Genomic DNA, 15,644 nt, shown 5'->3' with positions numbered 1-15,644 from the left:
AATTACTTAACGTTTTTTAATTATTTTTTCTCAAACCTATTCTAGTAATTACCTAACGTTTTTTTAAATTAATTTTTGTCAAACCTATCCTAGTAATTACTTAACTTTTTTTAATTAATTTTGTCAAACCTATCCTAGTAATTACTTAACGTTTTTTTTAATAATTTTTGTCAAACCTATCCTAGTAATTACTTCACGTTTTTTAATTAATTTTTGTAAACCTATCCTAGTAATTACTTAACGTTTTTTAATTAATTTTTGACGTTTCAATGGTCCCCCAGATGGGGGTGGAGGCAGCGGGGGGCGTGGAGCCCCAGCACCTGACGGCAGCGCTGCAGCAGAGCGCCGACCGCCTCACACCCACGGGGCTACCGCAGGACCAGCGCGTCGTCATGAAGGTAGCGCCGCGGTGTGCAAAATATTAAATGAAGAGTTAACTAAAGCTAGTCATTACGAGTCATTGAATAATTATAAAAGAGTGCAAATATTAAGTGAAGGGTTAAATAAAACTGATCATTACGAGTCATTGATTAGATATGAAAGATATTTGTTAACGTGCAAATATTAACTGAAGGGTATACTAAAACTCATCATTACGAGTCATTGGTTAATTATAAAAGAGTGCAAATATTAAGTGATAAGTTAACTAAAACTAATCATTACGAATCTTTGGTTAATTATAAAAGAGTACAAATATTAAGTGATAGGTAAACTAAAACTAATCATTACGAGTCATTGGTTAATTATAAAAGAGTGCAAATATTAAGTGATAAGTAAACTAAAACTAGTCATTACGAGTCATTGATTAGATATAAAAGATATTTGTTAACGCGCAAATATTAAGTGAAGGGTTAACTAAAACTAATCATTACGAGTCATTGGTTAATTAGAAAAGAGTGCAAATATTAAGTGATAAGTTAAATAAAACTAATCATTACGAGTCATTGATTAGATATGAAAGATATTTGTTAACGCGCAAATATTAAGTGAAGGGTTAACTAAAACTAATCATTACGAGTCATTGATTAGATATGAAAGATATTTGTTAACGCTCATATTTTGTTTAACACGGCGGCGTGCAAATATTAACTGAATAGTTAACTAAAACTAGTTAATCATCACGAGTCTTTGTATTAAGTGATACGTAAAATAAAANAGGACGTGGCTTTTGAAGACAGGACGGGGCTTTTGAAGACAGGACGTGGTTTTTGGAGACAGAACGTGGCTTTTGAAGACAGGACGTGGTTTTTGGAGACAGTACGTGGTTTTGAAGTCAGGACGTGGTTTTTGAAGTCAAGACGTGGCTTTTGAAGACAGAACGAGGCTTTTGAAGTCAGGACGTGGTTTTTGAAGTCAGGACGTGGTTTTTGAAGTCAGGACGTGTTTTTTTAAGTCAGGACGTGGCTTTTGAAGTCAGGACGTGGCTTTTGAAGCCAGGACGTGGTTTTTGAAGTCAGGACGTGGTTTTTGAAGTCAGGACGTGGTTTTGGAAGTCAGGACGGGGTTTTTGAAGTCCGGACGTGGCTTTTGAAGTCAGGACGTGGTTTTTGAAGTCAGGACGTGGCTTTTGAAGTCAGGACGTGGTTTTTGTAGACAGAACGTGGCTTTTGAAGACAGGACGTGGTTTTTGGAGACAGTACGTGGCTTTTGAAGTCAGGACGTGGTTTTTGAAGTCAGGACGTGGCTTTTGAAGTCAGGACGTGGCTTTTAAAGTCAGGACGTGGTTTTTGAAGTCCGGACGTGGTTTTTGAAGTCAGGACGTGGCTTTTAAAGTCAGGACGTGGTTTTGGAAGTCAGGACGGGGTTTTTGAAGTCCGGACGTGGCTTTTAAAGTCAGGACGTGGTTTTTGAAGTCAGGACGTGGCTTTTGAAGTCAGGACGTGGCTTTTAAAGTCAGGACGTGGTTTTTGAAATCAGGACGTGGCCTTTGAAAACAGGACGTGGCTTTTGAAGACAGGACGTGGCTTTTCGAGTCAGGACATGGCAGGGAGTGACTTTTAGATCTGTGAATATTTGCATGAAAAAAGACAGATTTGTCAGCTACTTCACAAGTGAGGGTGGTTGACGCGGCGCTCTTGAAGAATTCGATCGTCGCCCAGGTATACTTGCCCAATCTGCTAAGCATGGTAGCTCGATTTCAGATCCAACCCGTGATCTATCATCGTAGCTTCAGTTCATCTCCCCAATTTAAAGCTACTCCTCCTTAGTTATAACCTGCTTAAAAATTCCTAAAAATTCCTGAAAGGGCGACCATTTTCAATTAGTACATGTGATATACAGTATGAACCTTTGATTGGGCGGGACATCGCTTATTTTTAGAAATGTTCGAATTATTTTTATGTTGCTTTCAGTCCATCTGTGAATTAATAATGTTCTTTTCTGACAAATTTTATTTGCAGGTCCCTTCCGAGAAATCTAGATAACATTTTAATGACGGAATAATTTTGCAAACTCTTATGCATTAGTGTGTTTATTAAAAGTATTTATTGCTTGTAATTTGTCAAATGTAAGCTCTATCATAATAAAGCGAATTAAAAGTCAGTAACAATTCGTCTACGCCAGGTACTACGGAGCGGTTCCCTCTGCTACGCAGAAGCCACAGCCTCTACACAGACGGTGAGTATTATTTTAGATTCAAATAAAACTGCAATTACTATATCCTTGGTGCTTCCAATTGTATTATATTTCAAGAAATAAAAATTATTATTTGTTATCCCAGCTATAAAGTAATTAAATATCATTTGCAGTGGTTATTTCTCCAATTAATTTTTTGGGTTCAGTGTTAGTAATTGTTCAATTTATTCGTGATCTTGGTCCTCAAGGATTCGCTTCTTGGGAAGACACGTGCCGAAACATTTTATATGAGGCGTGTATTTTAATTAAGTAAAAAAACATAAATAATTTACCCACTTAAAATTTCATATTTTACTCGACGTTTCTGCATTATTCCATTAAAATTTAGTCATTTAATATATCTTGGGACCAAAGTTTGTATGCCATCTTCAACGAAGCTTCCCGTCCTAATTAAATAACCTGATAAGACAATTTCTNTGCGTCACCCGTCCAGCAGATGTCTGCGTCTTGTTGATACAGCGGCACCCACAGAACAGGTGCGTCACTCGTCCAGCAGATGGTCTCGTCTTGTTGATACATCGGCACCCACAGAACAGGTACGTCACCCGTCCAGCAGGTGGTCTCGTCTTGTTGATACAGCGGCACCCACAGAACAGGTGCGTCACTCGTCCAGCAGATGTCTTCGTCTTGTTGATACAGCGGCACCCACAGAACAGGTACGTTGCCTACTTCAGAGGCGTCCTCCACATTGCATTGCCGATCCTGTTCATGAGCCGAAAAAATGAGACGAGGCTTGTGGAGCTGTTGGTTGTGGGCAGACTTGCGTTATTAGCGTCGTGCTTACGTCCTGGGCCCATACTTTCAAAAAAAGTTAAGAGATCGTAAGTCCATCAGCCAATCATTGACGGCCTTTCGAGCAAAATCCACCAATCATAGACAAGAAAATAGAGCGTAAGTACTTACGTTCACTTAGCGAGTTTTGAAAGTGTGGCCCCAGCTGCCCAGCTACAACGACCACTTTAGCAGTGCATTGTTTGAAGAAGATGAAGGCAATCACTCAACTAGTGACTCACTTATTCAGTGAATGACATTCATTCGAGGACAGTTTAAGCAGTGATGTATGGCTTATCTAAGTGGGTAGTGAAGCGATTTCATGCATCAATGGTTGGGGACTTACGGTTAATAAGAAATGAAAGGCTATGTGAAGTAACGCAGTTAAGCTCGTAAACACAATAAATTCAGTTGTCAGCCTCTCATTATCCACATCTATGCGCACACTTTACGTGTGATGGATGAATTGTTTACTGTTCGTGTTATGGTTATTGTAGACCAAAACAAATCATTTTGTTTGGTCTATCTACACTTTCANAAGTTCATCAGCCAATCATTGACGGCCTTTCAAGCCATACTTTCAAAAAAAGTTAAGAGATCGTAAGTTCATCAGCCAATCATTGACGGCCTTTCAAGCCATACTTTCAAAAAAAGTTAAGAGATCGTAAGTTCATCAGCCAATCATTGACGGCCTTTCAAGCAAAATCCACCAATCATAGACAAGAAAATTGAGCGTAAGTACTTACGTTCACTTAACGGATTTTGAAAGTATGGCCCCTGGACTCTAATAAACTGCTGCGAATATAGATTTAAGTGGGAATATAAATAAGGTAAGTTAATGATTTTAGTTCGCAAAGATTAGTTTTATTGAGTATACATTATTATATTACTATAATAAAAATTTATAACTTCATCTGTAAAATAATTAAATCAATTTGTTACGAGCATCTCCCTAATTCACTAGTCGTCAATTGATCGGCTGTGACTGAGTCAGTTATATGCACAGAAAAATGTGGCACAAAAAAGGAATTATATTCGTTCAAATAATTGATGTTTGCGCCACTATATTATCAGTATTGAGAGCTTTAATGTCCCTGATAATTAGCGGCATGCAGTTTAGCGGCCGTTAGCATCACCGGCATTCACCGCCAGTTAAGTGACATTTTTTATACGACTTCGGTCGACGGTCTCTCAGTCGCTCTTTAAACGTTACGTCGATGGTCGATACCAGCCGGCAGGGATGCTGCTGGGGAGCCTTAGCAACTCTGACCATGGACATAACATAACATAACATAACATAACATAACATAGTGATGTCGGCGCTGAAGTGTAGGCCTGATGTGGCTTCTCGCCGATTCTTTTCCTTTTCGTGCCTTGTTCACAAAAGATCTAAAATCGTGTCATTTGCCCGATCTTTTCATGACTGACGATAGTTTGAAGTAGCTACTAGACTTCCACCAGGTTCGATATGATGCTAGGCATTTCAAATCTGAACATATATTTTTCCATAGCTTTATCTAGTCTGTTCTTGAACCCGTTCATACTTGGAGCGCCAACGAAGTCATAGGGGAGCACATGTCAGAGCACAACTCAGTGTTGTCGGTGTGTAAATATCATAGGCGTCGAATTTCGTGGACATCAAAATTTCTGTGGGTGGTGCCCGAAATGAACTCCGGATACGTGTATATGAAACTGTTATACAGAAAACTGCATGTTCCTCATTAATGTTGAATTGCTGATACACCGGCAACTGTTGCCACTGTAGATGCCCGGCTGATGCCCGGCAACTGTAGACGCCATTGTAGACTGTTGCCACTGATATCACTCGTCTTTATACTTCCTTCGCAGTTTTGGTTCTTCAAACTGACATTTTTCAAAATTTTATTAAATTATAATTATATAATTTGTCTTTCAGCTTTTACTAGCATTTATCTTTAAAGTAAAATCCTGTTCTTTAAGAACCTTCGATATTGGTCACTTTCAGATGTGTTCGTCGTGAAGAAACTTGTTGGTGCTTCACTGTTACTACGAAATTTGTCAACATGTTTCTATCTTTGCTCCTGTTTTCGTGATATTGAGATACTGTGCGTGATTATTCCGTAACGAGCAGTGAATTAGTACGTGCTTTGCGCTATGTTTACCCTATGCCATAACTTCCCATACGTATTTTTTCCATACGTGGGCTATAATGGCAACTGCTGCTCCACCGGCACACGGTGCGAGATATCAAAGCAAAATGGACAGATTTTCAAAAATATTTACCTCTTCGTACGCCCTCCGCCTATCTTCATCGTCCAACGAAATTACTCGCTCATTAGATGAATTAAAATCACGCGAAAATTAATCAAACGCATGTAATTAAACACACATACCTCGGAACTCTGCGTGAAAATTTAAGGACTTTTTTCCCGTCGGAAGGTCCTGACGACATTGGAACACATGCCTCGCAACTCTGCGTGAAAATTTAAGGATTTTTTTTTTCGTCGGAAGGTCCTGACGACATTTTGTTGCCACTGATATCACTCGTCTTTATACTTCCTTCGCAGTTTTTGGTTCTTTAAACTGACATTTATCAAAATTTTATTAAATTTTAATTATATAATTTGTCTTTCGGCTTTTAGCAGCATTTATCTTTATAGTAACACCCTGTTCTTTAAGAACCTTTGATATTCGTCGCTTTCAGATGTGTTCGTCGTGAAGAAACTTGTTGGTGCTTCACTGTTGCTGCAAAATTTGTCATCTTCCTTAATTCTGTTAAGGAAAAAAATATCAAAAAATTGTGCGTGATCATTCCGTAACGAGCAGTTAATTTGTACGTGCCTTGCACTACAAATGTTTTTTATACCCTATGTCATAACTTCGCTTACGTATTTTTTCCATCCATGGACTATAATGGTAACGGTTCACCGGCAAACGGTACGAGATATCACAGCAAAATGGCCAGATTTTCATCAATATTTACGTCCTCGTACGCCCTCCGTCTATCTTCATCGTCCAACAAAATTATTCACTAATAAAACGAATTAAACCCACATGAAAATTATTTAAACGCATGTAATTGCACACACATACCTCGGAACTTTGCGTGAAAACTCGTAACAACACCACCACATAACCTCGACCCTACAGCTCTGGAGCGACCCCCTGTCGGTGGTGTACTTGCGCGAAGGGGTCTCTTGTAAAAATGAGACCGGGGAACCACAACAACAACAACAACAACGTGAAAACTGAAGGACTTTTTTTCCGTCGGAAGGTCCTGACGACATTGGAACACATGCCTCGGAACTCTGGGTGAAAATTTAAGGACTTTTTTTCCGTCGGAAGGTCCTGACGACGTTTGAACGCATGCATCGGAACCGTATTTGGCACCGTATTTGGCGTAAAAACTGAAGGATTTTTTCCGTCGGAAGGTCCTGACGACGTTGGACCTGACGTCGCTGGGTGTTGGGTCGTGCGTGGGGACGGGTATGTACCTGGTCGCCGGCATGGTCGCCAATACCATCGCTGGTCCCAGTGTCATCCTGTCCTTCATCATCGCCGCCATCGCTTCCATTTTCTCAGGTCCACAATACGAAATAAATATATTATGAAAAATCTTTAATTTAATTTATTTGATTATTTAAATGGAATTTAATTATTTCAATTTATTTTATTTATTCAGTTTAATTAAATTTAATTTATTAACATTTACTTAATTATTCAAAATCTTGCCAGAACAAACTCTGAAAAATCTTGCATTCTTTTAAATAAATCTCGATTTCTTTCATCGACATATACTTAAGCAGCGTTTTATTACACAGGCGTGTGCTACGCAGAGTTTGGTGTACGTGTGCCTAACACGTCTGGGGGAGCGTACATGTACAGCTACGTAACGGTGGGAGAGTTCATGGCGTTTGTGATTGGGTGGAACATGATCCTGGAGGAACTTATCGGTACAGCGGCCTGCGCCTGCGCCCTCAGTGCCTGTTGTAACGTCATGTTGGGGGGTGGCATCAATGATGCCATGCAGAGCATCTTTGGCACCGTATTCGGTGAGTGAACTGAACGATGCTTGGCCACTTTTCAGGCGAGTGATGTCTTACTGGGCATCTTTGGCACCGTATTTGGTGAGTGAACTGAACGATGCTAAGCTACTTCTCAGGTGTGTGAACTCTTTTAAAATTAAATATAATGATTTAAGCACGAGTGATGTTCGATTTTTGTACGACGACGAATTTATTTTTATTTCAAGACCTTGTGCCTAACACTCCAGCGTTAACAATTCCATCAATGGATTACCTCCATTAACGTTGCGAAATATTAGGCTATTCATGAAAGGCGCGTTTTTTTACATCACCAATACAAACACATTTTACATCAGCAATATGAACCCATTTTACATTATCAATACAAACGCATTTTGCATCATCAATATGAACACATTTTACATTATCAATACAAACACATTTTGCATCACCAATATGAACACATTTTACATTATCAATACAAACACATTTTGCATCAGCAATATACACACATTTCGCATTATCAATATCATTTCACATTATCAATTTCACATTACATTTTGCATCAGCAAAAAGAACCCATTTTACATTATCTATACAAACACACTGTGTTAATTTTCAGGTCGCCCACCCGACGTTCTAGCGTTCCTCCTGACGCTGTTCATGGGCGCCGTTCTGATAGCGGGCGTCCGCAAGAGCGTCGCGTTCAACAACGTGCTGAACAGCGTCAACTTCTGCGTCTGGGTCTTCATGATGAGTGCAGGCCTCTTCTATGCTGACACCAGCAACTGGACCGAGCATGGCGGCTTCATGCCACATGGCGTCTCCGGAGTACGATATTTAATGCTTTAACTTGTCCAGGAAAACTAGCTCTAGATAATAAAGGTTTATAATAGAAGCCTACAAATAATTTTAACCCTATTAATAGAAGCACACAGCGTTGGATAATGAAGGTTTATAATAGAAGCCTTATAACTCTACAAATAATTTTCACCCTATTAATGGAAACAGACATTGCATTTTTGACCAATTCTCGGCCCGGCCCGTAAGTTGTGAATCAATAAATAACGTTAACATTATGCAAGTCTATAACCAGCCACCTGCGTGTTGATGGCAGCCCTGAGTGTAACGCAGTGTAACACCTACACCGCAGGTTCTAACAGGCGCAGCGACCTGTTTCTACGGGTTCATCGGCTTCGACATCATCGCGACAACGGGGGAAGAAGCCATCAACCCCGTGAAGAGCATCCCTAGAGCCATCGTCATGTCCCTCTTCATCATCCTAATGGCCTATGTTTCATCATCAGCACTCATCACACTCATGGGTGAGGCACTGAGGGTACACACACTCTACACACATGAGACGCACTAGACATTTGCTCTCTTCATTTCATGGCTAGCTCCTTCCGCATTCTTGATAAGGACACAACTCTCGGTCATAAACGATGCTGCTGATGTTATAGACTCAAAGCAAGAAGCAAATTAACAAAACAACATCAAATAAATTACAATAAACAATAACATGTTTAATATCTCATCAAAAATATGCATACCAAGTGTGGAAATTTCATGTCCAATTTTAAGAGGTCTCTGTTATAACCTGAGACACCAATTCTCATTTCGTTGCTGTCATAGGAATAGAGATCGTGATCAAACAACGATATAGTCAATATATTTTTTAATTCTCTTGATCTGATATCACTGTTCCCCAGTAAGTGAAAAAGTCTTTAATCAAATTGTTATCAAGGTGCAGGCCCACAATGTGTTCATACGGCCATCGTTTGGCCCTTAGAGTGCATTTGTACTGTAGAGTGCATTTGTACTGTAGAGTGCATTTGCATTTGTAATTTGTTCGTACGCATGCCAAGCGCTCTAAATAAATATATTTAAATAAATATAAATAATGCGCTCTATACATTTTCGCGCCGCAGTGCCGTACTCGAGGGTGGACCCTGACGCGGCGCTCGTGGACGCGTTCGACGCCGTAGGTGCAACGGGCTGCAAGAACGTGGCGGTGGTTGGGGCGCTCGCCGGCCTCACTGTGTCCATGTTCGGCACCATGTTCTCTCTGCCCAGGATCGTCTACGCTATGGCCAAGGATGGTCTTATCTTCAAGTAAGCCTTGTTTCGTTACGATTAGTGATATAGATTTACTAATATAGCGCTCATTTTCAACCCTTTCCTAATTTATCCGATTCGAGCCCAAAAAATAGTATTCTAATGGAGAAGATTATGCTCTATGCGGAACTTGAAACGTAACAAGTTGACTTGTGATGATGTCCATTGGAACAGTCATTCACGGGACAAAAAAATTTTTGCGCTGTTAAGAGTTGGTGCGCTATCGCATAATACAGAAAAAATAGTCAATTTCACTTGCACTGCCGTATTTCTAGCATTTTTGAACTAAAGCTCCAACAACATTGTCACGCGAATGCTCTCGTGATCACAAACGAAACTCAGTACTCACTGCAGTGAGTGACAGAGAGCGCATTTTCTCGTCGACGAAAACGTGAAGTCACGGACGGACAGACGGACATGGCGAGCGCAATAGTGCATTTTTCCAATGCATTTTCCCGAGAGCAATAGTGCATTCATTTAATGTATGTTATGCTAATTGAAGTTAAATAAAACTTTTCCCTGAAATGCACTTCCTCTAGGTCACTCTCGAGCGTGTGGCCGGTGACCGGCACCCCGGCTGTAGCTACGGCCGTCTTCGGCGCCGGCAGCGCAGTGGCCGCGTTGCTCTTCCCTCTAACACTATTAGTGGAGATGATGTCCATAGGTGGGTGTCTGCTGGGCTTGAATTAATGTCCGTTATGATCTTTGATGAATGCGAGCTGTTGTTGTAATTGCCCATCCTGGTAGCGGCGAATAGGGCAAAGTTTTTCCGGGCACTCGGTACCACTGGTAGTTCTACGACCATCACTGGCTCGCTGACCCGCCAGAACCATTTTTGCATTATGCGCTCAACTGTGAGTGAGCGCTTATTTATATGATTCTCAAGGGAAAAAGAGTGCTTGTATTGTTGCTGCTCATTGCTGGGTGTTTGTGCGATCATGTCCTGCTTTTCTTGGAAAATATACGAACATTTAACCAAAGACTGGTATCCTTTCTGAATAAATTCGTTGGGCTTTTTGGTGAAGAGAGTGGATCAATGTTGTGAACATAATTTATAGTAACGATTAACAAAATTTTCTGCTAACTGTAACCACAAGATTTCAATTTTTCAACTTGAATTCGCTGCACACTTGCCACCTTGTGAACTAGATTTTCATTTATACACGTGAAGAAAAAGGTAATCGAGCAGCTTTAACGTAAATTTAACAATCAAATCACGAGTTTCATTTTCTGGCATTATTATAGACTAGCTTGTACGCAGGTACACTGCTGGCTTACACGCTGGTCTCGACATGTGTGTTGATATTGAGATACCAGCCCCACTCCAGTACGCTGGTAGAGCTGCTACCAGAGAGCATCAGGACACCTATGGCCGGAACCCCGGTGGTGGGTAGCTCAAGTGTGAGTGCGGGCTTATTTAAATGATTCTCAAGGAAAAGGGGGTGCTTGTCTTGTTGGTGCTCATTGCTGGGTGTTTGTGCGACCATGTCCTGCTTTTCTTGGAAAATATACGAACATTTAACCAAAGACTGGTATCCTTTCTGAATAAATTCGTTGGGCTTTTTGGTGAAGAGAGTGGATCAATGTTGTGAACATAATTTATAGTAACGATTAACAAAATTTTCTGCTAACTGTAACCACAAGATTTCAATTTTTCAACTTGAATTCGCTGCACACTTGCCACCTTGTGAACTAGATTTTCATTTATACACGTGAAGAAAAAGGTAATCGAGCAGCTTTAACGTAAATTTAACAATCAAATCACGAGTTTCATTTTCTGGCATTATTATAGACTAGCTTGTACGCAGGTACACTGCTGGCTTACACGCTGGTCTCGACATGTGTGTTGATATTGAGATACCAGCCCCACTCCAGTACGCTGGTAGAGCTGCTACCAGAGAGCATCAGGACACCTATGGCCGGAACCCCGGTGGTGGGTTCACCTACAGGCGGTTCCCCTACACGTCGCAAGGTGCGTAAATATTGATATTATGATGTGAGGGTCTTGAATAATTACATTTTGAGGCACTGCTACAATCAAATGATTACATTCTGAGTCACTGTTGCAATCGGGGCGATGAAAAAGGGGTTTTGAGAGTGTGATGTTTAGAATTTTGAGGACATAAACATTCGGTCATCTGTTATTCATAATGCGGTTAAATGGATGAGTGCTGAATATTAGGTAACGCAAATCAGGTGTGAGTACAATTCTCAATTATTCGAACTTATATGTGAGAAAATCTAAATTTTGTGTGAACCTACTTTAAATGATTAGCACTCAAATTATTGAAAAAAGCGCGTTGATAAAACATCCCTTTGATCTATTATAATAAAAATCTGGCAATTTGGTTCACACAACTCCACCAGCATAGATCTATTCGATAGTTTAAAAAAAATAACATTTGATGGCAGCAATAAAATATTTCTCAAACAATGGTTTCCACTAAATTAATTTGTTTCTTCTGTTCATTAGTGTTTTTTTCTTAATTTGCCGTTTGGTCAAACACACCACTTATTTTCGTGTTGAATTAATTTCAAATTTTGCTAAATTATTGAGAAGTATTGCTGTAAATTAGCGCTAGGACTACTAGCTAGTAGAGTGCCTTCTATAAAGAGCTGGCCAGGGCAGCAACAAATGACTCAAAAGATCAAGAACATTACTACAAACGACGTCCGTGCCACCACCTGGCGACTGTTGATATGGCGAGACTCGCTTGTTCTCTGAAGACTAGTGAATTACGCTTCTAGTAAATTGCGCTTTTGGCGCTCCAGAGAAATCACTTATGTAGGTGAAAAGTCATATAAATGGAAAACTCGAGGGTTTTTTTAGCCAGATTCTGGCGCTCCAGAGAAATAATTTATGTTGGTGAAAAGTCATATAAATGGAAAACTCCAGGGTTTTTTAGCTAGATTCTAGCGCTCCAGAGAAATTCTAGTAAATTACGCTTCTAGTAAATTACGCTTCTAGTAAATTACGCTTCTAGTAAATTACGCTTCTAGTAAATTACGCTTCTAGTAAGTTACGCTTCTAGTAAATTACGCTTCTAGGAAATTACGCTTCTAGTAAATTACGCTTCTAGTAAATTACGCTTCTAGTAAGTTACGCTTCTAGTAAATTACGCTTCTAGTAAATTGGTAAATTGCGCTTCTAGTAAATTACGCTTCTAGTAAATTACGCTTTTGGCGCTCCAGAGAAATCATTTATGCCGATGAAAAGTTCTAGAAATGGAAAATTACAGCGTTGTTTTGGCAAAAGGGCCAATTTTTTTATTGTAGTGAACAAAAATTTTGCAGCGATGCATTTGTTACAAAAAATAAACAACATTAGGAATATTTCGGAGTATAGAAAGCAGGAGTAATGTAAAATAACTCACACGCGCGCAAGGGCAGACGGGCGTAAAACCCGTAGAATAGAAAACTTATTGACTTATATATTACCAAATAACGGTTAGCAATTTTAAATAAATTTGAGTTAAAGACTAAGAAAACGATCCTCTACCATATATTACCTTATAGGTACTGTAATTAAAATATCGCAATTCATGTTATTGGTGCTTTAAACCTAGCCTAGTTATTACTTCGTGTTTGTTTATTTTTGACGTTATAATGGGCCCCCAGATGGGGGTGGAGGCAGCGGGGGGCGTGGAGCCCCAGCACCTGACGGCAGCGCTGCAGCAGAGCGCCGACCGCCTCACGCCCACGGGGCTGCCGCAGGACCAGCGAGTCGTCATGAAGGTAGCCGCGCAAAATATTAAGTGAAGGGTTAACTAAAACTAATCATTACGAGTCATTGATTAGATATGAAAGATATTTGTTAACGCTCATATTTTGTTTAACACGGCGGCGTGCAAATATTAACTGAATAGTTAACTAAAACTAGTTAATCATCACGAGTCTTTGTATTAAGTGATACGTAAAATAAAATTAATCATTACGAGTCTTTGATTAGATGTGAAAGATATTTGTTAACGCGCAAATATTAAGTGAAGGGATAACTAAAATAATCATTACGAGTCAAACTAGTTAATCATTACGAGTCTTTGAATAATTATAAAAGAGTGCAAATATTAAGTGAAGAGTTAACTAAAATTAATCATTACGAGTCTTTGGTTAATTATAAAAGAGTGCAAATATTAAGTGATAAGTTAAATAAAACTAATCATTACGAGTCATTGATTAGATATGAAAGATATTTGTTAAAGCGCAAATATTAAGTGAAGAGTTAAATAAAACTAATCATTACGAGTCTTTGTATTAAGTGATAGGTAAAATAAAACTAGTCATTAACTAATCATAATTATTACGTCATTGATTAGATATGAAAGATATGTGTTAACGCTCAAATTTTGTTTAACGCGGAGGCGTGCAAATATTAAGTGAAGAGTAAAACAAAACCAGTTTTTTTACTGCAAATTTTATTATTTTTCTGACTTTGTGTTCTAGATTTATGGAACTGACGATGGAGCTGGTCTCCGAAACGTTTTCAATAGAGATATGCTGAATTTTTGTGGTGTTTTGTTCGCTTTTGAATTTCTATTGAATCTGCGATTAAAGCAATCTAGTGACATTAAAACTAGTTAATCATCACTAGTCATTGATTAGATATGAACGATATTTGTTAACGCTCATATATTGTTTAACACGGTGGCGTGTAAATATTAAGTGAAGAGTAAAATAAAACTAATCTTCACGAGTAATTGATTAGATATCAAAGATATTTGTTAACGCTCATATTTTGTTAACGGAGTCTGCGGCAAGGAAAACGTTCGCCAGAGCAGATGTTTTAAGAATCGTCAGCTTAGCTTGATGAAAACTAAAATAAAGTTCAAAAAACGAAGGTGCAATGAGCTCAGATGTAATCTTGAGGATTATTAAAGATTTCAAACAAAAATTCGTTCTTAGAATCACATATTATTGCTTATCACAATTAATACAAAAATGTAGCTGTAAATGCGTCCATGTATAAGCTTAACAATGTTCAGGTGTGACCGCTTGTTTCATGCTTGTCTGAACGCAAGCTTTATCATTTATTTGATTCATATAAGTTTTGTTGCTGTACGTTCATAGTGTATGATAATATCTATGAATAACTTATATTTCATAATATTAGTTGATAAGAAATTTGCCATAATAATAATATAATAATAATAGCGGTTTCAGCGTTTATTAGGCCGTAGGCCTGTCGCCGATTCTTAACATCGCAGAACATTCACAGTATTTTGCGGTCTCAAACTCGCAACTCACTGCTACAATTCTGCTGTGCTTAACCGCCCGGCTTCCTTGCCGATTCTGACCAGAAACTGGCGCACAGAGCTGGGATCGAACCCGCGCCTCTCTGCGCCAATCTTGGTACTCTGAACTGTAACCACTGGGCTACCCTGACCAGTTCTGTCTAGTTCACCCTGCCCTGTCCCAGTTCATAGTGAATTTCGGGGGCATATTCGGCGAGAATTGTGTTCACGTTGAAGTAGTCCCCTAATGATAGTCACTCGTCACTTTGTAGAGGTTTGACACGCAGGTGTTCTCTGAACGAATCTGCCGCGAGGTCACGAGCGGGCTGAGCGGTTCTAGGCTGGATTTTTTGTTCGTTGGCTTCCGTGGATGAGGTGGGAGGGACCTTTTCTGATGTGGCGTCAGCTTCTGGGATCCGACCGTGTTCCTCTCGGACGGCTGTTCAAGGTTGTGAACCGTGAACGTGCACCGTTGGAAGGAGCTGACCGCCCCCAGTGTTTACCTGACGTGGGAGCCGACTTGACCAGTCTGCCCCTTGGTTTCCCGTGCGCTTTGCATAGCCAAGCCGCGTTGGGCGTCTACCGTCGTACCTTATTGGAGCGCCTAATGACGAGTTTAACTAGAGTCTTGAAGTTCCTCGTGGAGGCGTGACCCCCCTAGGCTTGCCTGGGCCGAGCCATCGTGTTCCAGGCCCGGTGTCCGTGCCGCTTGGGGTCGTCCGTTAATGTATTAGGGCTTCCCCTGAAAGATATACGCGGCTCTCGTGAAGTTGGTGCGTCTCGTGTTCCGTTTTGGCAAAGGTCATCAGTTTTTAGAATTGTCGCGAGTCGACTATTTGAATAAATATGTTTTTAGCTTCAAGTAGCCAATGAAGTAGGTAGCTAG

At 40.0% G+C, this 15,644-nt stretch overlaps 1 protein-coding gene across 1 annotated transcript in view; it reads left to right on the top strand.

Moving 5' to 3' along the window:
• Window positions 1-281: 281 nt before the first annotated feature.
• LOC108667703 (probable cationic amino acid transporter) overlaps window positions 282-15,644 on the top strand; it is a gene marked incomplete at its 5' end in the record, with an annotated part of 34,115 nt that continues 18,752 nt past the window's right edge. Inside the window, 9 exons of the mRNA XM_047882608.1 lie at window positions 282-398; window positions 6,816-6,966; window positions 7,206-7,436; window positions 8,032-8,240; window positions 8,563-8,734; window positions 9,341-9,524; window positions 10,067-10,191; window positions 11,336-11,499; window positions 13,146-13,262. Coding sequence (XP_047738564.1) covers window positions 282-398; window positions 6,816-6,966; window positions 7,206-7,436; window positions 8,032-8,240; window positions 8,563-8,734; window positions 9,341-9,524; window positions 10,067-10,191; window positions 11,336-11,499; window positions 13,146-13,262 — 1,470 coding nt within the window. The remainder of the gene's footprint in view (window positions 399-6,815; window positions 6,967-7,205; window positions 7,437-8,031; window positions 8,241-8,562; window positions 8,735-9,340; window positions 9,525-10,066; window positions 10,192-11,335; window positions 11,500-13,145; window positions 13,263-15,644) is intronic.

Source organism: Hyalella azteca, unplaced genomic scaffold (genome assembly GCF_000764305.2).
Source record: "Hyalella azteca isolate HAZT.00-mixed unplaced genomic scaffold, Hazt_2.0.2 contig10851, whole genome shotgun sequence".
NCBI classification, from domain to species: Eukaryota; Metazoa; Arthropoda; class Malacostraca; order Amphipoda; family Hyalellidae; genus Hyalella; species Hyalella azteca.
Note: the sequence above shows the minus strand (reverse complement) of the source record. Positions and strands in the feature narration are given on the sequence as shown.